This window comes from Theropithecus gelada, chromosome 18, assembly GCF_003255815.1.
Source record: "Theropithecus gelada isolate Dixy chromosome 18, Tgel_1.0, whole genome shotgun sequence".
Classification (NCBI taxonomy): Eukaryota; Metazoa; Chordata; class Mammalia; order Primates; family Cercopithecidae; genus Theropithecus; species Theropithecus gelada.
Genome location: NC_037686.1, coordinates 24,271,347 through 24,298,199, shown reverse-complemented (window position 1 = coordinate 24,298,199; position 26,853 = coordinate 24,271,347). Strand labels below are relative to the sequence as shown.

The following is a 26,853-nucleotide window of genomic DNA, read 5'->3' as shown; positions in this document are numbered from 1 at the left end:
CCCTCTAACAACTCCTCTCTCAACCTTATTCTCAACCGATACCTTCCTTCCAACTTTGGCTGGAAAAATTGGAAGCTTCCAACAGCTTCCACTGCTGCACCTTTTGGGGCTGGAGATGAACGACCTGTGCTCCTGTCTGAAGGCAACTCCTCCATTTCAACATCAGATGCACCTTCTCTGCCTGCTCAAGGATTGGGTTCCAGTCATTCCTCCTGTCATCGTCTTGTCCCCCTCTGCTGGTCGTTCCCATCAGCATGCAAGCATGCTTGTTTCTTCTCCCATCATACTAAGGAAAATAAAAATATTCCCTATATCTCACTTCTGCTTCCTGTCAGTAGCCTCTGTGCCATCTCTCTTCTCTATTTTATAGCAGAACTCCCCAAATATCGTCTGGTGTCCATTCTTATTATTTCTAGTTTCTCTCTTCCCAGGCTGCCTTCAATCCAGTTCAGCCAAGCCATTGGCCTAGCTCTTCTGCTGCTCTTGTTGAAGTCCTCAATTAAATACAAGTTACTGAATCCTACAGTTTTCAGTCCTCATTTCACTGTCCCGTAAGCAGCATTTGACATCCCCTCCCTGCTCATGGGAGGAATCAGATCACCTTGCTTCTTGGATGCACCCCTCTTGGTTTTCCTCTCACTCCCCTGGCCAGTCCTTCTAAGTCTCTCAGGATTCAAACCTTAGACCTCTTCTCTGGCCACGCTCAAGCCCATGGTCATCATCATCAAAATGTCGTGGCTTCAGATAGCATCTGTGTGCTGATGACTGCCAGATTTATTCTTTCCAGCCAGACTTCTCTCCTGACCTCTACACTTCTGTGTCTATCTAAGAACTTTTTGAACATCTGTTTGCATGTCCAATAGACATCTCAGACTTACCTGTCCAGACTGAACCCCTGATGCTCCCTTCACCGTCCAAAACTGCCCCATCTCAGTCAATGTCAGCTCTGTTCAGAGTTGTTCAGGCCGGAATCCTCACACTTTCTCACCACTTCCCAGCCCCTGCCATGTCATACCCGAATTATTGTAGGAACCTTCTACCTGGTGTCGTTTTCCTCTGTGCCTTGCACGTTTATGATCTTCTCAACATGCCAGCTAGAGGGATCCTTCTGTAGCATTGGTTAGATCACCTCGTCTCTACTCAAATCCCCATTCCACTCAGGTGAAGAGTGCAACTCTTTAAAGGCCGTATACAGTCTGCCCACCTGCTACTGCTCTTTCTTTTCCTTCTTCCCTTATCCCACTCCAGCCATAGTGGCAGTACACCAGGCAGGCACCCCACCCACCTGAGAGTCTTTGGGCAGACTGTTGCCTAGTCTTAGAATTCTGAGACCTCTACCTGCAACTACCAAGCACTACCCTCCCTCACCTACACCAAAGGTCACCGTCTCAGCAACACTGACTGTTCTCTCTGCACTCTCCATCCCCAACACCCTGCCCTAAATTTAATAGCACTTCTTGCCTTCTACCATGGTATACTCTTACTCGTGTATTATAGTATCCATCTCCTGCTGGAATGTAAGCTTTGGGAGAACAGAGATTTGTGTTAATTCCATTAATTGATGGATCTCCAGCATCTAGAATAATGTCTTCACCTAGTAGATGCTCAAAAAATTGTGTTGAGATTATGAATGAAAGCTTTCCTGTTTCTGCCTGAGAGATCTGCCCCATGATAGCTTTTAATTCCTTTTATGTTTCTGGAGTATTATATTATAGCCAGGATTCAGAAAACAACTACTAAGAAACACTGTATCCCTGACATGGTTGCGTATGGTCTTGATTCCAAACTGAAAACCGTTCTTCTCAAATGCTGCAGCAGGGTCACAGATACTGAAAATGTAAACAACATGATAGATCCTTGATATTTTAGGAATATGTTCAAAGTTCTTCATAAATCCTGTGAATTTTGGAGACCGTGATATGGCCTACTCGCATGATTTTCATATATAGCAGTAAAAGGAAAGAAAGGAGCCACGTGGAGCTCCAGAGGCTGAGTGGCTGGTGGGCTCAGTGGTTGGGAGGAAGCTCACCAGACAGCTGTCTGCTGCTGCTCCATGCTTCTGCCTCAGCAGCATCACACATTACAGCAGCTCATGAGCCCTAGACATGACCTGCATATTGTTGTAACCAAGAATATGAGTTATGTGAAAGCCAGGAATCCATTATATCGTTTTGTTCTATTTGCAAAAAAAATGTAAATACTAATTTTAAAAACTTAGCTCTCCCAGGCTTCTAAGACTTGGTTTTAGAATGTAAATGTGTGGTTCTTATTACAACTAATGGGCAAGGTAACTTCAATGTTTAACTTACTGTTAGAAACAACCATTTATAACAAAGTGAGTTTTCACTTTGAGATCAAACAGCAAGTAAGCATTCATTCAGTTTGATTTTGGACATCTGGGAATAAACTCTAAACGTAAACAAAAAGAATGCAGTTTCTTTTCATTTTAAAGCTGATTTTAAAATCTCTCTACCTTCTAGTTTGATGGAACCTACCATAATGCCTTTTTTAAAAAAATTAATGATGAACAGGAATCTTTGACAAGGAAGGGCTGGACTAAAGAGAGAGGATGCTGTTGCCGTGGTAACAGCAGTCCAGCATAAACATCTTAGATCTCTTCTGTTTATCATGTGTTTTAGGGCAATTCAAGCTGCTGGAACAAGACCGAGATATAAAGGAGCCAGTGCAATATTTCAACAGTGTGGAGGAGGTGGCTAAGGCATTTCCTGAACGCGTGTACGTCATGGAGGATATCACATTCAACGTGAAGGTAGCTCTTGAAGCACCAAATATTTACATTCAGTAAAGATAATTTAACTTTCAAGTCTGGATGTACACAGTAAGTGTTCATCTGTATCTCCCAGGAGAGTTTCACCTTCCTAATGGGTTAGTGGCAGTAGCCAAAAACCACGTATATTGTAGCTGCCCTGACTCCCTGACTACTTCTGTATTTATTAGCATTATCTTTTGTTAGAATTTAAAACTGATATCTGAGTTCAAAACTGTAGCTGTTGAGACAGATAAGTGATATTTTTTTTTTAATTTGGACTTCATTTCCTAATATGTAACAGTGTTTAGCCAGATCTCCACTTCTGGGAGCAAAAGGGATATGATGAAACTAAAGAATACCAAGCACTTACTTAAAAAGAAAGAAAGAAAAAAATACAGAGAAAGACTAGGTTGCTAAGCATTGCTTGAAGTCAGCATGTATTCATTCCATTTTTTGTGGACTATCTATTTCACTATACACAAAGAAAACTGATGTCGCCCAGAGAAAAGCTATATAGTGTTTGCTGTGCTCCATTTGTTCTGCATTCTTAAAAGGACAGTACAGTCCCCGTCCAGATGTTGAGCGAGGTTCTTTGACTAGACTTGCTGCTGAAGAGGGACTGACCAGAGAAGCAAGCCACCAACCAGGCCCATCGTATTGCCTGCAAATCCTCTATGTTTTCTCCAGCAATACCCACAGTTATAAAACACTTTAGAAAGTGTTCACATTGAAGGGGTTTTCTCCTTAATGTCATTTCAGCCCAAAGTCCACCTAAATCACATTCTCTGAACATTTCAAGGTTTAGGGGGGCAAGATTCCTGTTTCTTAGAAATCCACTCTATGTGAAAAACAGACTACATGGTGTGTTGGCCCAAGAATGCAGCAGTGTCTTTGTGGATGAGTCACTCCACCCACACTCTTCAGGAAAGGGAGGAGATGTCCAGAACAGCCCCTTATTGGAGAAATGGTTCTACCCATTTCATTGTCTAAGCTAAGTCATTTCTTCTTCCAGTTCTAAAATACAGCTGCTTTGGTCTACGCTCTTTTAGTATTATTATTAAGATGAGTGAGATTTTATATTTTGTAAAAATCTTTACTAAGTAAATTATGCTTACATACAAAAATATTTATCATTTTTAACTTTTTCAGTGGCCCTAGTATATGAGCGGTCAAGACAGCTTGCATTTGTTTACAGTGAAAACTTGTGCAAACATGTTCATTTTTAAACATACCTAGACTCATTGGTCAGAAGTTAAATCCTATTCCTTTAGTGTTTTGATATGATTTAAATTTCTCCCTAAAACATATTTAGAATTCTCTAAATGAAAAAAAGAAGTTTTTTTTAGAAAGGAAAGTTAGTAGTTTTAAACTCCTTTCTAGAAAAATATTTCATTTGCTAATAAACAATAAGAAATCAAATGTAAATTTTAAAGTGATTTTTAAAGATTTTCTCCAGTATTAAAATGTAGCATTTCCATCTGTGGTCACATATTGCTCATGTATACTGTTTTTTAAAAATGCCTTTAGCAACTTTTCTTGGTGAATTTGTATTAAATCAGGAATGACTGAGAGGATAATACTGAAATTTATACATTTTGTTAGAGTTCTTTTTTAAATATAGAGTACCATGACTGAATGTATTCATTAAAATGTGTTTGATAGAGAATATCATTTAAGAGTTCAAAGGCACAGTTAAGTGTGTGAAATGTGAGCTTACAGCATTCATAAAACTAATTGGATTTGGGTTGAGTTCCGTGCTGTGCGAACATAAATATTTAATATTTCTAGTCTGTTACTTATGGAGTTTTAAGGTGCCATCACCTCTAGCTTGCATGAGTCATTAAAACATTATTCAATTCTGTTCAAAGAAGGATTGTTATAGGAACCTCAGGAAATTTACATAAAGATATACACAAAAGGTTTTGTGCTTAGTGATAAACACTCAAGTAAATAAATAAACTAAGGATAGTTATCGAAAAGTTTGTCTGGATACTACCTGGACCAAAAATAAAGGCTGGAAGTCATGGTCTTCTTTAATTAAAAATAAACTGGATTAAGCCAGGGCATGGTGGCTCATGCCTATAATCCCAGCACTTTGGGAAGCTGAGGCGGTTGGATCACCTGAGGTCAGAAGTTCGAGACGAGCCTGACCAACGTGAAACTCCATCTCTACTAAAAATACAAAAATTAGCTGGGCTGGTGGCGCACACCTGTAATTCCAGCTACTTGTGGGGGTGCTGAGACAGGAGAATCGCTTGAACCCAAGAGGCAGGGGTTGCGGGGAGCTGAGATCGCACCACTGCACTTCAGCCTGGGTGACCGAGTGAGACTCTGTCTCAAAAAAAAAAAAAAAAAAAAAGACTGGATTATTGTGTCTGTGTGAGAACTAAGAACTAAGCAGGGGAGGAGTTAAAGAAATGGGATTTTGGTTATTCTCATGGAGAAGGTAGGAAAAAATTAAAAACAATACTCTTTACTCATAAATGTAGCTATTATCCAAGAAGCAGTTTTTTAAAGAAAGATTTCAAACCTCCTTAGAAGATTTCACCCTCTGTCCTCTACTTCAGATACAGCATAAATTAAACCAAAAGGATAAACCACTGAGAAAAGCACTTGCAGTTAAAAATTGATAGTTATCTGGCATCATGATAGTCAAAAGACATAATTATTATTAGAAATAAATATACATATGTATTTTGATATATGTATTTACAAGTCCAAACTGAAATTAATCATAATGAGAATATAAAATAAAGCAAAAGTATTGAAAGAATGGGAACTCTAGTTCTGGGTTTCTTCCCAAACTGTAGCAAAATTTAAACTTCAAATTTTAAATGTACTGGCGAATACTAGTACTATTTATACATTTGTTTAAAAATGAAACGTTATTTTTAATTTGGAACTAAAATTTGTCTTTAAAAGATACCTTGATGTGTTGAAAACTACCTGCTTGATTGCCCCCATCATAGATTAACTGCATGAAATGAATTCATATGTATTAAGTGTTTAATTCTTTAACCAGCACATATATTTTGAGCACCTACTATATGCCCAGCACTACTCCAGGCACTGGGGCTGAATGGTGAATATGCAAGTCCCTCACTGCATGGAAATTAGTCTAGTAGGGGAGGTAGAAGATAAATACATAAACAAGCATTAATACTATCTCCAAGTGGAGATACCAAGAATCAGTTGGATCTGCAGGCCAGGAGCTTAGATAATAGGCTCAGAATATATAGCTGGGACTCATCATCTTCTGGAAGACATTTGAAGCCACGGGTCTAGTTGATTTTACCTATACCAGTGGTTCTCAACCAGGAGTGACTTTGTCCCTCAGGGGACATTGGCAGTGTCTGTACACAGTTTTGATTGTCATGACTGCGGGGTGGAGGATGTTACTGTTATCTAGTGGGTAGAAGGTGGGGTTGCTGCTAAACGTTCTGTGATGCACAGGACAGGCTCTCATAACAAAGGATTATCCAACCCAAAATGTCAGTAGTGCCAAGGTTGAGAAGCATTAACCTACAGACAAGATTAAAAGGAGAAGAGCTCTGAGGACTGAGTCCTGGAGTACCCCAGCAGTTAGGGGTCTAGAAGAGAAGACTGGATGGGATAGCAGTGAGGTAGGAGGATGGCTAGGAGCATATCGTGTCCCAGAAGCCAAGACTCAAGAAGGAATGAGCAACTGTGTCAAATGCTACTTAGTAATTGAATTAGATGAGGACTGAGAACTAACCATGAAATTTAGCAAAATGTGAAGGTCATTGGTGGCCTTGATAGGAAGCAAATAATAATCAGCTCTGAGACTGGAAAGTGAGTTAACCAGGACAGTACAGTGGGGTGGTCCTAGAGTTTTGTCAAGGTAAGTTTCAAGTGAGATTACTCAGCACCACCCTTTCTTTCTTCCAGCCATTTTCAGCTCCCTCGATGGAGGTATAGAGTAGAAAAAGAGCTGAGTTTAATCAGAGTTGAGGTTCTCCCGGTGAGTATAGCAGAGATCAGAAAAGATGTTGATGGAGTGTTCCCTAGAGTGAGTGACAGGTCGCACTGAGCCATGGAATCCTCACTGGGGGCTGGGTGCAGTGGCTCATGCTTGCAGTCCCAGCATTTTGGGAGGCCAAGGCGGATGGATCACTTGAGGTCAGGAGTTCGAGACCTGCCTGGCCAATATGGTGAAACCCAGTCTCTACTAAAAATACAAAAATTAGTTGGGCATGGTGGTGCCTGCCTGTAATCCCAGTTACTCGGGAGGCTGAGGCAGGAGAATTACTTGAACCTGGGTGGCAGAGGTTGCAGTGAGCCGAGATTGCACCACTGTACTCCAGCCTGGGTGACAGAGTGAGACTCCATCTCAAAAAACAACAAAAAAAGAAGAATCGCTACTGGCTAACCAAGTGTGAATGGAAGTGTAGCCCCAATGAAAATTGGACTTATGAGATAGATATGTTTGAGAAAATGAGATGCGAAATAGGAGGTGGTGGTAGAGTATAAAACTCTTGAAATTTAACTTTAGGCAGTAAGGTCGGTAATGACAGGAGTAGCTCTATTTTCCAATCTAAGTATGTCCATTTCAGTGAGCAGCTGAGGTAGTAGAAACAGAAAATGGAGATGAGAGAGTCAAGAAAATAAAAGGCTATGTGGGCAGGATACCTCTCACTGATCATTTGTTTATATCTCCTCTAATCCCTGCAAAGCTAAAGGAATTCCATGTTTTGGGAATAGCAGTCACCTATCTCTTTCACATTTTTTTTCTTTATCCATCTGGTTTTTAGTTTTCAGGGTAAGAATATTGTTTTTGTTTACTTGCTTTCCTGCATATTTGTGGGTTTTTTTTTTTTTAACTATAATAGACTTTTTCTCTCTTAATTATCTCTCTCAGTTTTTTCATTAACCACCTTTCTTCTCATGTTTACTTCCAAAGTCAGAAAATGTCCTCTTTCTGAGTTGCCCATTCCAACTGAAGGCTCATACCCCTCCTTTTAATAATAAAAACAGCTGCACTAACAATTTTCAAGCCATATATTTTTCTTCAAGCAGGCCACCATGATCTAAAGAGTGAGTTGGACTGTGTAGTGGCTCAGGCTCTGAACTCAGAGCTGAGTTCAGAACCCTGCCCCAGGCATTGACTCTGACCATGGGTGGGTCACACAACCTGAGCCCACAGTGCCTTCACCTACAAAATGGAACTGATACTACCCACCTCATAGATTTGTCATCAGAATTAAGTAAAGTAATGCACTCAAGTACTTTGCAAATGTCTAGTAAGGGAGCTGGCAAGCTAGTCTGTGGGCAAACTGCCTGTTTTTGTAAATAAAGTTTTATTGGAACAAAGCCATGTCCATGTGTTTATGTATTGTCCGTGGCTGCTTTCATGCCAACAGTACAATTAAGTAGTTGCAGCGGAGACTATATAGCCTATAGAGCCTAAAATTATTACTATCTTGACCTGTAAGATAAGGTTTGCCAATCCTTGGTTCAGAACATAAAATCATAAAAAATTAAGTTTCACATTTAAAAAATTCCCACCACAGATTAAGATTATTTCACTTACTCTTTCAGTTTCTTTTCTTTTCTTTTCTTTTTTTTTTTTTTTTTTTTTTTTTGAGACAGAGTCTCACTCTGTCACCCAGGCTGAAGTGCAATGGTGTGATTTCAGCTCACTGCAACCTCCACCTCCCAGGTCCAAGTGATTCTCCTGCCTCAGCCTCCCGAGTAGCTCGGACTATAGGTGTGCACAACCATACCTGGCTAATTTTTGTATTTTTATTGGAGACGGGGTTTCGCCATGTCGGCCAGGCTGGTCTTGAACTGACCTCAAGTGATCCACCCTCCTTGGCCTCCCAAAGTACTGGGATTACAGGGGTGAGCCACTGCGCCTGGCCTCTTTTCTCTTATCCCTCCTCTCCCCTTCCCTCCTCTGCCTCCCTCTTTCTCTCTTTTTTTCACCTCTCTTATTTCTCTCTCTCCCTCTTTCTTTAAGAAACATGCTTTGTCACTCAGGCTGGAGTACAGTGGCGCTCTCATAGCTCATTGCAGCCTCGAACTCCTGGGCGCAAGTGATCCTCCTGCTTCAGCCTCCTGAATAGCTAGGACTACAGGCATGCACCACCACACTTGGCCCATTTTTAAAATTTTTCTGTAGAGATGAGCATCTCACAATGTTGCCCAGGCTGGGCTTGAATTCCCGGCCTCAAGCAATCTTCCCGCCTCAGCCTCCCAAAATACTGAGATTACAGGCACGAGCCACCATGCCTGGCCCGCTTACTCTTTATGTAATACTTTCTCCCTAGTGACTTACTGTTAACAACTCAGTACATAGTAGCTGTTCTTTGTTGTGGTTTCGAAATACCCCTTCACTTCAAATACTTTTTTGGAGACCTTACTACACTACTAACTACTGAATTATTTTAAATGTCTTCCAGCCTTTCAAATTCAGCCCAATAAAGATGAGAAAATTTACCCCGCCTGCATTTCCTGCCATCAAAATAATGACTAACCAATTAAGTTTTAATTTAAGTTCTATCTTTACTGTGACAGTTATAGAGAGAGAGGGGGAAAAGGGTGGCCTTCGATTTGGCACTGGGTCCGAGGCATCCTGTCTTCACTGATGTAATCCAGAAGCTTTCTACATTAAAATTACGACTCTCAAGTCTGAGAGCCCAAATACCCTAATCTGGATACTATAATGTTGCTATTTTAGCTCCAGCTAGCTAGTGAGAGCCATACTTTCAGCTGTTCCAGCGTAGATTTCCCCAGAGGCAAAGTAACAAGTTTACATTGTCTCCATTAGAGAAAGTTACCCACTCAGGAATGTGAAGTTCAGTCAGATGTGGCATACAGTCGCCGCCTCTGCCTGCCTCGACCTCTTCAGAACCACTTCCGTACTGTGTGCATCGTCTGGCCAGGAGCTGAGGTGACAGCCCTGTCACCGGTGTATCAGCTTCTGATTAACTGCTTTGGTACCTGCTGTGGGCTGGGGTGTCAGTGCCTAGCAGCAGAGCCACTGTGATGTGGGGAGAAGGATTTCAGCGGTACCTTTTCTTTGGATATTGATAAAGTGATGCTGTGATACACGTATACAATGTGGAATGACTGAATCAAGCTAATTAACATTTCCCTCACCTCTCAATACTTATTTTCCCCATTCTACCTGGAACATGTACCCTTTGACCAGCATCTTCCCATTCTCCCCACTCTCCAGCCTCTGACAGCCACCATTCTCTCTGTATCTATGAGTGTGATGTTTTTAGTTTCCACATATAAATGAGACCATGTGGTATTTGTCTTTCTGTGCCTGGCTTGTTTTGCTTAGCGTAGTACCCTCCAGGTTCATTCATGTTGCCACAGATAACATGAGTTTCCTCCTTTTTAAAGCTGAATAGTATTCCATTGTGTATGTATACCCAGAGGTGCCTCTTTTTAATTGGAGAAAACATCATATAAGTTTCAGAGAACTTAAGTGAAAAACTAGAGCCTTGCAATACTAAGAAACGTGACCAAGAGTACAATGATAAAATACTATATAAATTATCCAACAGGACTAGGAAGTTTACAGACTTTGCGTTGTTCTAATCATCACATTTGAGATCTGGAAAGGCCCTTCCACGTTGCCTAATCCTACTTCTTTTAGCAAATATGAAAACTGAGAAACAGCTGTGTTAGCTGACTTCACTGATTCATGTGAAGCCACAAAATGACTCAGCAGCAAAGCCCAACATAGAAACCAGGTCTCCTAATACAGTCCAGTCACCTCTCTGCTCCATCACACTCTGTGGATTTGAGATAAGGCCCAAGATTGTGATCAGAATGTACTTTCACTTTGACACAATAGCTTGTACAGTTTAATTTATTGTCCTTTTTAAAAACTACAAACATGTTCAATCATTATGGCATGTAGTGCAGTATAACCAAAATCCTTCTGTCATTTGTATTTCTGAAACATTTATGGTCTGACACACAGGATTTGGCAGCTTTTATGAATGTTATACATGTACCTTTCTATATCTTATTAATAGTAAAGTATGGTGCCAGCATTTAAAAAATAAAATCTTGCAGCTTATATGAACAAAAGTTCTCTGAAATAGGAATTTGAAGGAAAGACTCTTCCAATGAACAATTTGCAGACTGTGGAGAGATAGCCTTCAGTGTAAAATGAAGATGCAGTTTCAGAGAACAAAGGGAGGGTCCCGGGTTTTATAGCAACAGTGACCACTCAAGTTCTCAGTCAGGTCCATATAGCAAATGAAGGATTGAAACACAATTAGTTAGTGCTGCTGAGCCCTGATTGCCTGAGGCTGGTGAGTTCTAATTGGTTGGTTCGCATTAGCTCTGAAAGTCCCAAAGTTGAATGGAGGCATGGGTTTTTCCAGGAGCTCAGAGCACATGTGTGACCTCCAGTCAGCAAATGGTTGGTTGGCTGTCTTTTAAATTTAGACCCGGTTAGCCATTCAGGATCCATCTTAGAGGATTGGCTCTTTCATGTTCACATTTGTTCACACTTATTTTGATCTTTTCACTGTATCAATATCAATGTAGTTTCTGATAATTTAAACATCACATGTCAGAATGAACTCCTTCAAACTCCGTAAGGTCTTAACCCACAATTTTTAGAGTGCTAACCAGTATTAATAAAACAGCCAGACCAGAGGTTGGGGTCTTATATTGAAGCAGTGTTAAAGATACACCGACATGACTAAAATGCATTGCTGAATAAATAAGCACAGATTTTAAAGTTTAATATGATTAATGCAACTTGATACCAAACTCTGAATGTCTTCCAAGACTTCCAAGTTACTGAAAAGCAGCCAATATATTTTCTAAAGTCGTAGATTTGATGCAATCCATGTGCCTTTTATTTTAACATATTAGTTATACTTTTAAAAGTTGCCATCTGAAAAAGTGCTGAAAAAATGAAGACTTTTCACTTCTGCTGACCAGTTAGACTGTGCCTTCTCTTTTGGGGGGCGGGGGGCGGGGGGCGGGGCGGAGACGGAGTTTCACTCTTGTTGCCCAGGCTGGAGTGCAGTGGCGCAATCTCAACTCACCACAACCTCCGCCTCCCGGGTTCAAGCAATTCTCCTGCCTCAGCCTCCCGAGTAGCTGGGATTACAGGCATGCACCACCATGCCTGGCTAATTGTGTATTTTTAGTAGAGACAGGGTTTCTCCATGTTGGTCAGGCTAGTCTCAAACTCCCGATCTCAAGTGATCTGCCTGCCTTGACCTCCCAAAGTGCTGGGATTACAGGTGTGAGCCACTGCGCCCTGCCTATGTTACTTTCTTTATTCATTTTAGCAGGAAAAACTACAGACTGGGCCGCTTGTGATTCTACTCTTGTTATAACTACTTATGCTCTGCCATCCTCCTGGTCATTTTTTGTCTTTGAAAACACAAAAATAGTTTATTAGTAGACTTTGCTCTGCGTACATGGGCCATCCTGTGGTTGTCCTGTAAAATCATACAAGCTAGTAGTACTGAAACATTTCGTATTCTTCGGGGTTTTTTGTTTTGTTTCCAGAGTGTAGTTCAGTTGTAACTCACCATTCCTCGTTTAAAATGTGATTCTTAGTTTCCGTCTCAAGAATTCAGAAAAAGAATCATATGTTTTAAGTTTATAATAATGTCAGAGAGACCATCTTTTCCTGTGATTTTTCAAAATGGGTAAGAATTACTTGCTCCAGCATTTTCTACCTACTCTCTGGAGTCTTTAGGGCATGAGTAGTTCTAACTAGCCAGTTTTTGGAGTAACTGTGAATGTTAACAGAATTTTGTCCAAAATGACTATAATTTCCTTTCAGTATTTTATAATACATTTTCTACTATCTTAAAGACAGTACTTGAACAAAATTTAAACTTGCCACTGTCTCCTGTTTTATAATCGATGAAAGCACTCAGCCCCACTTGAGATGAGTATAACTTTTGCCTTTATATGTAGAGACCATCAGCCCTGAGAATTTGATATTTTATGGTCTCATAATTTAATTTTTTTAAATTTTTTTGTTTAAAAACCTTGAAAGGTTTGTTGTCTTGTTTGCCTCTTGTGTCTTTTTCAGAATATCTTTCTTAACAGTCCCTATTTTTAGTTTAATTTTTCACTTCAGTTTTGCTAAGGCTGTAAATTGGCAATCATGTTTAGTGGAGTTTTAGGAATCAGTACACTGATTTAAGGACCTTACAGGCTTTCACCATAAGCCCTAACATCAACAACATCCCATCGTTTTGGTTAGCTCACTGCCTCGTTCTTGGCTATGGTCCAGAGAGGTCAGAAATTACTGATTCCTGCGCAACCTGAATTTCGTCAGATGTGAAAAGGGATATTTAAAATGAAAATGGAATGTATTTAGATATAGCCACTTTTTATTTTCCAGTTTTTCAAAATTATATGTTTCCTTTAGGGTGAGTCAGATGTCATTATTTTCAAGATCCATTCAGAATGATAAATTGGATACAATTGCGAGGTTAATTATTTCAATGTTTGAAGATAGCTGTGCTTTTTTTGTCATCTGAGATTTTGGGCCCTCTGAAAAACTACCAGTTGGCAAGCCCTCTGCTGTGGCATCACAAATGAAACCTTTGCCATTGTACTTGTCATTCTTGCCCTATTTTGTGTTAAAAAAAAAAATATATATATATATATATATATACACACACACACTAGGATTAACATTTATCTTAACTCTTAATGCAATTTTCTTTCATTTGCTGTCATTTTCCTAAAATAAAGAGTAATGAAAATTTAATTTGGGAAGACATAACATAATACTAATCAAATATTGTCTATATAACCTATATATCAATCAGATCATTCCTGATTTTATCTTATGAGTTGGAATTTTAACCTCTTACATGTTTGAACAATTGTTATTAGAACAATTGTTAGAGAACAGATTTCCTATTGCCAGAACCTTCAGAGAGAGAGAGAGAGAGAGAGAGAGAGAGAGAGAGAATGTGTGCATGTCCACAAGCTTAAAATTTTACGTCAGTGTTTTAAAATGTTTCTTGACCATGGGATATTAATTCTGAGCGGCATTATGAGCAGTAAAAAGTAAAACCCTGATAGTTTCCTGGATTAGACCTATTAGAGTTGTTTAGATAACACACTTCGAATTACTTCCTCTCAGGAAACATTGAAACTGGAAATGTTAACCAGACACACATACGGAAGCACTTAGACAGAATGCATTGTTTCTTTTGCTATTAAAAAAAGAGGAAAGAAATTATGCAAATAAATTACATCTGTAGAAACCTGAGGAGACGATTTGGCTCTACTGCTAAGGAAAGAGCAGTTATTTATGAGATTTTTCATCTGTCACTGGCAGTGACCACAAAATTTGGTCAGTACGTTAGTTTTATAATTTATTCAGGGCTAATTGTTAGCATTAATAATGACTTCAGAGTTGGAAGCATGGGATTGCAGATTGTTCTCACGTATGTTACGCATTTTTATGTATGAGAGTAGGAGTAAGTTACTTAAGAAGTACACACCTACACGAAAATGTAGACAAAACTGTTGAATGTGCCCAGATAGTGACATTTAGTAAGGATAACTTTGATCTGCTTATTCTGTATGTGTACTGTCTGATATGAGTCTCAAAAACTGGTGAACATTATCTTTCAGTTCATTTGCTGTGCAGTACTTCACTAGACTTATTTCTTAATTCTGGAAGGTGTATGTTTATAAAGATAAATTAGGAAAAATTTAGTAAATATTGATTTAAACAGATAGAAACGTATTTTTTAGTTTCCAGATCCCTGTCTGCATCTTCATCCCTGTCTCCATCCCTGTCTCCATCTTTATTCAAATGGGTGACTCGCCAAGTTTTTCACAAAGTTCTAATAAAAAGGAAGTATAACAGTGCAGCTGAGAGTTTTGCAGACTAGACTATTCTAAAATGGTATATTTTGAATTATTTCCGTATGTTCACATCCTTTGGGATATAATTGTAATGATATTTCAGGCTCTATTCTGGCATTAAGTTTTATTCTGGGATAACATAGTCAATAAAAACATGAACAGTATTCAGTACAGAGAGAAGGATAATGCTTGGAAGTAGTGGTTTGGGCTTGAACATAGTAGGAAACGAAAACTTAGAAATCCATGTGAAAATACAGAGATGTGAAAGGCAATGTGAAACAATTTAAAGAAGTAAAATGGTTTGTTAATAAAAATAATAGGATAACGATGGCCTCCATTTATTGAGAGCCTACCATGTGCCAAGCACTGTAAGCATTTGTTTACATACATTCACTTAGCCTGCAAAATAGATGGTGGTGTTCCATTTTATAGGTGAGGAACCTAAGGCTCAAAAAACTAAAAGCATTTTGTCTGTGGTCACTACACTGTAAAGGCAAGATTCAAACTCAGCTTGTAGTTTAGCTAATAGTATTGTACCTGTCAGTTTCCAAAGGCCATGGTTCTTTTCATCCATCTATACCCAGTATCAGCAAACTTTTACTGTAAAGGAACAGAGACCGTGTATTTTAGAGTTTGCAAGCTGTACAGTCACTGTTGCAGCTACTCAGCACTGCCATCATAGCGTATAAACAGCTATAGACTATTTCTAAATGAATGGGTGTGGCAGTGTCCCAATAAAACTTTATTTACAGAACCAAGTCGTGGGCTAGGTTTGGACTGTGGGTAGTAGTTTACTGACCTTTGATCTATATTTTTATAAGTTTAACTAGATGCTGGTTGCAAGTAAAAGCCTTAGGGATAAACCAAAAGCTAAAATTGATAGCAGATGATTCTTGGTGACCTAAGTCAAGAGATAAAATAACTGAAACCAGGACCCAGGCAAAGCAGCCTGTTCCTCTAGTCCCAGCCACTTGGGAGGCTGAGGCAGGAGGATCACTTGAGCCCAGAAATTGAAATACAGCTTGAGCAGCATAGCAAGACCCAATCTCTTTAAAAAAAAAAAAAAAAAAAAGCCGAGAAAAAAAAATAATAATAACTGAAAACTTAAAACTGCAGGTCCTATGGAAAAGGAAAGCCCTTGTATGTGTCAAGCACTGTCATTTACACATGATATATTAGCTCTAAACAAACAAAAACCCTAAGCTATATTCTTCAAAACTGTCAAAGCCTTAGAAACAAAGCCAAGAAATTCACAGATCAGAGGACTAGAGGCGATGTAGTATCCTGGCTTGATCCTGGGATATCAAAATGACACTCATGGGAAAAAACTGGTGAAATCCAAATAAAACTTGTACTTTATGTAACAGTATTGTACTAATGTAAATTTCTTAGTTTTGATAAACATGCCATGGTCACATAAGATGTTAACAGAAGCTAAGTAAAGGGTATACAGGAACTTTCTGTACTGCCTTTGTAACTTTTCTGCAAATCTGAAATTATTCCAAATAAAAAGCCGCCCGGGCGCGGTGGCTCATGCCTATAATCCCAGCACTTTGGGAGGCTGAGGCGGGTGGATCACAAGGTCAGGAGTTCAAGACCACCCTAGCCAATATGGTAAGACCCTATCTCTACTAAAAATACAAAAATTAGCTGAGCATGGTGGCACGTGCCTGTAGTCACAGCTGCTTGGGAAGCTGAGGCAGGAGAATCACATGAGCCCAGGAGGTGGAAGTTGCAGTGAGCCAAGATCACACCATTGCACTCCAGCCTGGGTGACAGAGCGAAACTCCATCTCAAAAAAAAAAAAAAAAGGTAAAATTTATTTAACTTCCTAGACTTGAATTTAGATTCCTAGCGTCTATGTTAGAACCAGATGAATACTGAAGTACTAAAAGTAAACACAGTTAGGTTGAGATCTTGTTAAAAAAATAATAGCAATACTTATCTGAATCATCCAAAATGGACTCTAAGCCTTAGCAGCATATATTCCCGTTAAAACAATATTGTGCTGTCATTTCTGTACTTATAATGTCTCCTGCAGAGAAATTCACTTCACTATGGAAACAACAAAGCTGTTTGTTTTTTATAGTACTAATGTTGATTGACAAATTACTTGTTCCAAAGATTAAAATTATACAGAGATGACCTAGAATAGAAGGTAAGAAATTATTTACGAAGGTTGCTTTTCCTAGTTTTCTAAACACATATTGCTGATCGCCACTCAGTATGTGGTATGAATATTGTCAGTTACTTTACCCAGACATTTTTATTAACGTGAGAAAAAAATTCAAGCTTAGGTTTAATGTAAGCCTGATACCAAAACCTGATAAAACATACATAGTAAAACTGTAGGCCAGTCTTTTTTTTTTTTTTTTTTTTTTTTTTTTTGAGGCGGAGTCTCGCTCTGTCGCCCAGGCTGGAGTGCAGTGGCCAGATCTCAGCTCACTGCAAGCTCCGCCTCCTGGGTTTACGCCATTCTCCTGCCTCAGCCTCCCGAGTAGCTGGGACTACAGGCGCCCGCCACCTCGCCCGGCTAGTTTTTTGTATTTTTAGTAGAGACGGGGTTTCACCCTGTTAGCCAGGATGGTCTTGATCTCCTGACCTCGTGATCCGCCCGTCTCGGCCTCCCAAAGTGCTGGGATTACAGGCTTGAGCCACCGCGCCCGGCCTGTAGGCCAGTCTTATCTGTGACAAAGATGACCACATCATAGATCAGGTACTATCAGAGAATTATACAATATTGTCTTAAGTGTACTATGATCATGTAGAGATTATTTCAAGCATGTAGAATTATTTAAATATTTGGGAATCTATTATATCATCAGTGTATTAGAGAAGTGAAAAATGAACATATGGGCCAGGCATGGTGGCTCACTCCTGTAATCCCAGCTACTCAGGAGGCTGAGGCAGTAGAATTGCTTGAACCCAGGAGGCAGAGGTTGCAGTGAGCCAAGATCATGCCACTGCACTCCAGCCTGTGTGACAGAGCAAGACTCCATCTCAAAAACAAAACAACAACAACAAAAATAAACATATGACCATCTTAATTGGATATAGAATCAACATTTTATTAAAACTTTTAAAAATTTTATTTGTAGAAACTTTTAGAAAACTAGTATTGGAAAGACATTACTTACATGATAAAGAATATCTTAAACAAACTTCTCATATTTTTATATTAAAACACTGACAATATTCTCATTAAAATCTGAAACACTAAAATGCTCACTGTCACCACCACCACTCTGTTATGAGAGAGAATGGATGAAAATTGAAAAGATAAGGATACATTTTTCATCATTTGTGTAAGATATAATCACCTAATCCCAAGAGAAGTAACTGAAAAAAAGAACTATTACAGTAAGACACTGGACATGCAGAATAGCAGTAAAACGTATTCAACAACTATGACTCAACAGCAGTGTCCAGGGGTTGATAATGCAGGCAGAATTAAATACTAATAAGGGAAATAAAAGATCTGAATAAATGATGAGAATTATGTGCCTCTTTGGAAATGCTATTACAATGATGTCACTTCTTGCCAAAACACCATATAGATTTAATGTACTACAATAAAATTATCATTACAAACCATAGACAAAATGATTCTAAAGTTTATGTGGAAAAGCCACATTTTTCAACCTTTCATTTTTAAATTATTTCAGTTCTAAAGAATTGTTGCAAGAATAAAAAGAGGACACCCTATCACTTTACCCAGATTCACCAACTTTTGTCCTTTTAGCACATTTGTTTTACCCGTTTCCCCAGTCTCCACCCATATACACATACACATATGCGTAATATAACTTACCTTTTTCTGAATGCATTATGTCCCCTACCCCTTAATTCATTAGTGTATATTTCCTAAGAATAAGGGTTTTTTCTTATGTAAACACAGTATATTCAGGAACATTAGCAGTGATAACAATACTTTTATTTATAGTCCTGATTCCAAGTTGGCCGGATGTCCCAAAAGTGTACTTTATTGCTTTACTTTTCACTTCTCTTTATTTCATGTTAATCTGGAACAGTTATTCAGCCTTTCTTTGTCTTTTCTGGCATGGACATTTTGTTAAGAATATACACCAGGTATTTTATAGAATATTTCTCAGTTTGGGTTTGTCTGATATTTCCTCATGATGAGATTTCCATAATAGTTTTGGCTAGAATGGTACATAAGCAAGGTCATGAACTTCTCAGGAAGTCACATTCAGAGGTAGAGGACGTCAGTATGCCTCTCTCTGGTGATACTAAATTTGATAACCTGGTCAAGGTACTGTCCAAGGTATATTCTCCACTGTATAGTTACTTTTTTTCCCTTGCAGTGAATAAGCATTCTGGGAAAAGACACTAAGACCATGCATATAACCTCCTTAATCAAACTCCTATAAATTTGGCATCTATTGATGATTCTTATATAAAATGATTTTTTACTATAATAAAGTTATAATAGTAGAAAGTATAATAGTAATAAATAATGAAGTAAATAATAAGTTGCAAAATTATGATTTTCCAGTCTTCCTTGTTTGTCATCTTTTTGCTATCAGCATGGACTTAGGTGTTCCTGTTTTATTCAATAGATTATAATTCATTGTGGTCTTTATTTATTGTGATGCTCAAATTGTCCCAGATTTTAGCAGTAGGAGCTCATTTAGGCTGGTTGCTGTGTCTTTTTGGCATGTTCTCATCATCTTATGAGCACCTTACTTTCTGGCATGACAAAATGTTCCAAGCACACCTTGTACCATTTCTGCCCTACCCTTGGAATTCATAATTTCTCCAGGGAGCCCTGGTTCGTTTTAGTGGGGAATGATTTGGGCGGTTTCTGGTTGCTTGGAAAGGAAAAAACTAAGATATACGTTTGTGTGTCTGTGTGTGTGTGTGTTTGTGTGTGTGTGTTTATGTGTGTCTGTGTGTGTTTGTGTGTGTGTGTTTATGTGTGTCTGTGTGTATAACTGCTGAAAAGTGTGAGTTAATATGGATACCTCTAATTTCAATCCAAACCCCAAGGAGTTCTGTCTTGCCTTTCCTGCTCTTCATTCCATGTTTCTGTCTCTCCTTCCAAAATGAAATCTCTGTACTCCCAAGACATCAATATATTTACCCATTCATTCAATCTTACAATACACATACATTTGATTCAGAGTTGTTCTACCCATATCCCTATGAAAAACAAATCTACCAAAAGGATCAGAGTATTTATTGGTGTTTTTTCCCTACTGGCATTATATGGTCAAAGTGTATTAGTCCGTTCTCACACTTCTATAAAGAACTGCTCAAGATTGGGTAATTTATAAAGGAAACAGATTTAATTGACTTACAGTTCTGCATGGCTGGGGAGGCCTCCGGAAACTTACACTCATGGAGAAAGGTACCTCTTCACAGGGTGACAGGAGAAAGAATGAGTGCCCAGCAATGTGGCAAGCCCCTTATAAAACCATGATGTCTCGTGAGAACTCACTATCATGAGAACTCACTCACACGAGAACAACTTGGAGGAAACCGCCCCCATGATTCAATTATCTTCACCTGGATTATTACAATTCAAGGTGAGATTTGGTTGGGGTCACAACCAAACCATATCAGACAACATTCCAAAGCTACTTGGATTATTTCTCTTTCCCCAGAGTGTTTATTTTGTTGATTTAAAAAACAGTTGAATTTTACATTTGTTTCCATTTGCACTCAGTTTTAAAATAACTTAAATTTACAAGAAAAAAACCCACCAAAAAGTGGGTGAAGGATATGAACAAACACTTCTCAAAAGAAGGCATTTATGCGGCCAACAAACATAAGAAAAAAAAAGCTCATCATCACTGGTCATTAGAGAAATGCAAATCAAAACCACAATGAGATACCATCTCACGCCAGTTAGAATGGCAGTCATTTAAAAGTCAGGAAACAACAGATGCTGGAAAGGGTGTGGAGAAATAGGAATGCTTTTACACTGTTGGTGGGAGTGTAAATTAGCTCAAATATTGTGGAAGACAGTGTGGCGATTACTCAAGGATCTAGAAACAGAAATATCATTGGACCCAGCAATCCCTTTTCTGGATATATACCCAAAGGATTATAAATCATTCTACTATAAAGAGAGATTTATTTTGCAGCACTGTTCACAATAGCAAAAACTTGGAACCAACCCAAATGCCCATCAGTGATAGACTGGATAAATGCGGCACATATATACCATGGAATACTATGCAGCCACAAAAAAGGATGAGTTCATGTCCTTTGCAGAGACATGGATGAAGCTGGAAACCATCATTCTCAGCAAATTAACACAGGAACAGAAAACCAAACACTGCATGTCCTCACTCATAAGTGGGAGTTAACAATGAGATCACATGGACACAAGGGGGAACATCACACACCGGGGCCTGTTGGAGGGGGGTGTCTAAGGGAGAGAAGATAACATTAGGAGAAATACTTAATGTAGATGATGGGTTGATGGGTGCCACAAACCACCATGAAACACATGTATACCTATGTAACAAACCTGAACGTTCTGCACACATATCCCAGAACTTACAATTAAAAAAAAATTCTTGTTGACCTAATTTTTAAAATATGTAGCACATTAGCATACATCCTTGAAGTCAAAACTCTGTGGCAAGGTATACTCAGAAAGGTTTCATTTCCTCCCTTGTCCCTAGCTCCAGTAAGTAACCAGTTACATTGTTTTCTGTTTTTCCTTGTGCTTGTTTTTGTTTTTGTTTTGTAACAAAAATAAACAGAAAATGTATATACTAATTTTTCCTTTCTTCTTAAACAAAAAAAAAAAGTATACTGTATAAACTTTTTTTGCACTTTGCTTTTTTTTATTTAACAATATATTCTTGAAAGTAATTTCATATCCATTCCTTGGATTCATTATTCTCATTGTCTTTTGCATAGTGCCAGGAAGTGTGTGTACCATAGTTTATTCAGTCAGCCTCCTATATTTGAGCATTTAGATGAGTTCCAATATTTTGCAAAGACAAATAATGCTGCAATGAATAACCTTATACATGTGTACTTTCATATTGTTGGAGGAATATCTTCAGGGTAAATTCCTAGATGTAGATTGCTGGATGGAGGGATAAATGCATATGTCATTTGGCTTGATATTGCCAAATTCCCCACCACACAGGTTGTATCATGCTGTATTCTCACCAGCTATGGACAAGGATCCTTTTTACCCCATAGCCTTACCAACTGAGTGTGATGTCAAGCTTCTGAATTTTTAATCAATGTGTTAGGTGAGAAATGGTATCTTAGTATAATTTTAATTGGCATTTCTCTTATAAGGAGAGAAGTTCAACATATTTTCATAGGTTTGAAAGCCATTGTGCATCTTGTTAGTTAATTAATTTTTCATATATTTTGCCTATTTTTCTACAACATTTTTGTTTTTGTTTTTGTTTTTTTCTTTTTTTCTTTTTTTTCAGACAGAGTCTCGCTTTGTCACCCAGTCTGCAATAATGCAGTGGCGCAATCTCGGCTCACTGCAGTCTCTGCGTCCTAGGTTCAAGCGATTCTCCTGCCTCAGCCTCCCAAGTAGCTGGGACTACAGTCGCGTGCCACCATGCCCTGCTAATTTTTTTGTATTTTTAAGAGAGACAGGTTTCACTGCATTAGCCAGGATGTTCTCAGGTCCTTACTTTTAAAAAGCTACTTGTATATTAGAGATATTAGCTCTTTATCTGTGATATGTTTTGCAAATATTTCAGTCTGTCCTTTGACTTTTGACTTTATTTCTCTTGTTTTCTGCCATCCACATACTTTTTGAGTCAGAATAAACACAATTCAGGGCTTTTGTTATCAGATCTGAAAATGTAAGATGAAGACAAATTAAAAACAATATAGTTAAAGTGGGAAAATAGAAAGGTCACTAAGATAAATGGCCCCCAAATAAATGCAAATATGGGTATATATTTGAATGTATTTTATGAACTTAGTATATAATACTTTATATATTTTACATTTATGATACAAAAGTATATAATATTAGTATACAATAAAAGTGACACTTCAAATTAGTGATGAAAGGGATGGCTATTTAGGAAGTGTACTCAACACTCAGTTAATTTACACACACACACACACACACACACGCAAACCTACCTTAAATAATCCACCAGAGTAAATAGAGTTACGTTCCCTGTTGGGTTCGGATTTTTAAAAAAATAGAGCTACATAGCAAAGTATTAAAAGAAAACACTGGCCATTATACCAGCATTTCTCAACCTCAGCACCACTGAGATTTTTGCACTGGCTAATTCTTTGCTGTGGGGAGCTGTCCTGAGCGTTATAGCATATTGAGCAGCTTCCCTGGCCTCTATCCACTAGATGCAAACAGCAGCTTCCCCAGTCGTGGCAATCAAAACTGTCTCCAAACATTGCCCCCTAGTGGGTACAATCACTCCTGGTTCAGAATCATGAATCTGTATCATCTTGGCTAGAAACATAGCACCCAAGAATGAAATCACAAAGGAAAATTTTGAAAATATTGACTACATTTTAAAAAAGACTACTTTAATAGTTAAGCTATAAAATTGCCTTTCAAACAACAAATGGAAAAATGCATAGCATAAATTACATTTTCATTTACATAAAAAGTAATCAGTAAGAGATCTAAATAATTAGATAAATACTGAAAAATGAATATACCAATAAATATATTTAAAATAAATTAATTCAGCATGGATGCTTTATCTCTCATACTGGTAAACATGAAATAAACTTCAGTATGAGTATAGGGAGTCATAATTTCATAAAGTGATAAAAGTATAAATAAGTATAACATTGATGAAAACACAGTGGGCAGTGCATATTAGACCTTTCAGATATATGCATATTAGCCAGGGGTGGTGGCTCACACCTTAGTCTCAGCTACTCGGGAGGCTGAGGTGGAAGGATTCCTTAAGCTTGGGAGGTCAAGGCCGTAGTGAGCTATGATCATGCCACTGCACTCCAGCCTGGGCAGCAAGATCTTGTCTTCAAAAACAAAACAAAACCAAAAAACAAATATATGCATAGCTTTTGTCCCTGCAGTTTTTCTGGTACTTTATCCTAAGGAAATAATTGAGCTGTAAAAAAGTTCATTGCAGTACTATTTATAATTGCTAGACATTGGAAGAAATCCATCTATATTTTTATTTTAGAGTAGGGAGCTAGTCAAATAATGCACACTCATACAAAATGGAATACATTAGGTTAGTATTACTATTGATGAAGTATATGCCCTGGGGAAATGGATACAGTTAGAAACTCAGGTAACAGAATTGTGTATATATGTATCTGTTTGTATCTCTGAGATAGATGAATCAATTCTATTTCTTTTTTCTATTTATATTTGACAGATTATCTTTAGTGATAAGATAGCATAGAAGTTCATTTTTATATTTGTATTTTTAAATATTTCTTCCAATTAAATAATGGATGTATAATTTTTTAAAAATGGAGAAATACCACATTTTTAAGTTCTTTTTCTCAATTTCAAATTTTAAAAATTTAGTAAAATTTTAAAAAGTAAAAAGTTTAAATTTAAATAATAAAAAACAAGGAATTTTCTACATCAGCATTCATGAAAACATTTATAACTAAAAAAGAAAAAAAATTACAATGTCCCTGTTAGTATCCATATGATAGACTACTCTGCATATATAAAGAAAAGAGATGTTTATAAAATTCTAGACTAATATCATCTTGAACAAATAGTAGTTATTGTTAACCACATAAGTATAATAAAAATAAAACCAAGTGTCTAAATTTAGTATTAAAGAAAAGTACAGCATTTTCGTCTGTGTATGTATTTGTGTGGGTCTTAATAGGAAGTTCTTCTTTGCATGAGTAGATCAAAGGAAATGAACCTAAAATGTGCTTTATTATATTGTAGGTTGCTTCAGGTGAATGCAATGAGGACACTGAAGTTTACAACATCACCCTGTGTACTGGGGATGAACTCACTCTAATGGGGCAAGCAGAAATCCTTTATGCAAAGACATTCAAGGAAAAGTCACGACTCAACACAATCTTCAAAAAGATTGGGAAGCTCAATTCCATCAGCAAGCTGGGAAAAGGCAAAATGCCATGCCTCATTTGCATGAATCACCGGACCAACGAAAGCATTAGCCTTCCATTCCAGTGCAAGGGCAGGTTTAGCACCCGAAGTCCCCTGGAACTTCAGATGCAAGAGGGCGAACACACCATCCGCAACATTGTGGAGAAGACCAGGCTTCCTGTGAATGTGACTGTGCCAAGCCCTCCACCGAGAAACCCATACGACCTCCACTTCATCCGGGAGGGGCACCGCTACAAGTTTGTGAACATCCAGACCAAGACGGTGGTGGTTTGCTGTGTGCTGCGGAACAACAAGATCCTCCCCATGCACTTTCCTTTGCACTTGACTGTCCCCAAGTTCAGCCTCCCAGAACACCTGGTGAAGGGAGAGGGATGGCCCGAAACCCTGGTCCATCACTGGCTAGGTATCTGCCAAGAACAGTTCGACATCGATGAGTATTCACGGGCTGTCCGTGATGTGAAAACCGACTGGAATGAGGACTGCAAGAGCCCCAAGAAGGGCCGGTGCTCTGGCCACAACCACGTGCCCAACTCCCTCAGCTACGCCCGCGATGAGCTCACTCAGTCCTTCCACCGACTCTCGGTCTGTGTGTATGGCAACAATCTCCATGGCAACAGCGAGGTGAACCTTCATGGTTGCAGGGACCTGGGGGGAGATTGGGCCCCCTTTCCTCATGACATCCTGCCCTACCAGGACTCTGGAGATAGTGGGAGCGACTACCTTTTCCCAGAAGCTAGTGAAGAATCAGCAGGCCTCCCGGGAAAGTCAGAACTTCCCTATGAAGAGCTGTGGCTGGAGGAAGGCAAGCCCAGCCATCAGCCTCTCACTCGCTCCCTGAGCGAGAAGAGCAGATGTGATCAGTTTCGAGGTTCTGTCCGATCTAAATGTGCAACTTCTCCTCTTCCCATCCCTGGGACTCTGGGAGCAGCAGTGAAATCTTCAGATACTTCCCTACCTCCACCTCCAGTGCCTCCCAAATCTGAAGCCGTAAGTCATTTCTGTTTTTGAATGAGGTGCCAGTCTTACTGTCTCTCTGCTCAGTCATCCACTACTTTATTTTCTTAAAACTCCCCAACTGAAGATTATCAGAGTGAGCAAATTTGTTTAGTTTGGAGTGAGATATACATGCTAGCTTGATTATTTTGACCAGTTAGAAATTACAGTTTTATTCTATGTCTGATGAGAACCTCTTGGAGAGTTTTTAACAGTAGAGTTTTAAACATGACTTTTGCTGCTGCCCGGAGAATGGATTATAGGGAGGAGAGAGTGGAAGGTGGGAGGCAGAGAAGAGGCGACTGCAGTAACGTAGGTGTGAGGTGGTGAGGCCCTAAACCGCGGCAGCTGGTAGTGGCTGGCAGAGAGGGACGACTGCTTTAGACTGTTTCACAGGTAAACCCAACAATATTTACTTGTGAATTAGATGTTGGGCATGAAAGAAAGAGAGCAATCAAAGAAAACGCCTAGATTTTTAACCTGGGCAACAGAATGGATATTATTGTCATTTACTGTGATGGGGAAGACTGAAGGAGGAGTAAATTTATTTGGTAGTGGGAGGGGAAGCAGAGGAAAATCAAGAGGCAGCAGCCTTACTTACAACTCTCTCCTATACCCCTGAAGTTACTTTGAGATCAAAGCATAGTGGATGTGCTAATGTATACACACACACACACACACACACACACACACACCCCAGAACCAGGTGCCAGGCCAGTTCTATTTAACACCTTAAACGTAACTCATTCAGAGCTTGATTTTAATGTAAAACTAAAATTTTGGTACAGTTCTGTTTAGAACAAAAGAAAGGGCCCTCTATTTTGACCATGTTCTTCGACTGACAGCCACTCTGAACCTTTGCTATTCATTTTTAATCATTGAATTTCGTTATCCCTGAGGGAGAAAGGGCTACAGGTATTAAGTGTAATTTTATTAATTTATTTGACAATATCTGTTACAGTGGCTTCCTTTTTTCTATCTCTAGAAGAATCCTTTTTAAAAGAATTATATGAATCCCAATATATAGAAGAGTTCAAATCAAAACCTATCTGACCAAAGCACATATTGTGGGGAAGCGGCCTTCCTTGGGTCCCTGCCCACTCTGCCCCTACCAGGTGATCTTAGGATACCTTTCTAGAACCCTGGGGCTGTGCAGAACCCGGTTTCTTAA

General features: G+C 38.8%; 1 protein-coding gene across 2 annotated transcripts in view; it reads left to right on the top strand.

Moving 5' to 3' along the window:
• GAREM1 (GRB2 associated regulator of MAPK1 subtype 1) overlaps window positions 1–26,853 on the top strand; it is a 206,987-nt gene that overhangs the window by 158,909 nt on the left and 21,225 nt on the right. For both annotated transcript variants that reach the window (XM_025365646.1, XM_025365645.1), the window contains exons 3-4: window positions 2,640–2,770; window positions 24,504–25,676. In XM_025365646.1, the coding sequence (XP_025221431.1) occupies window positions 2,640–2,770; window positions 24,504–25,676 (1,304 nt within the window). The remainder of the gene's footprint in view (window positions 1–2,639; window positions 2,771–24,503; window positions 25,677–26,853) is intronic.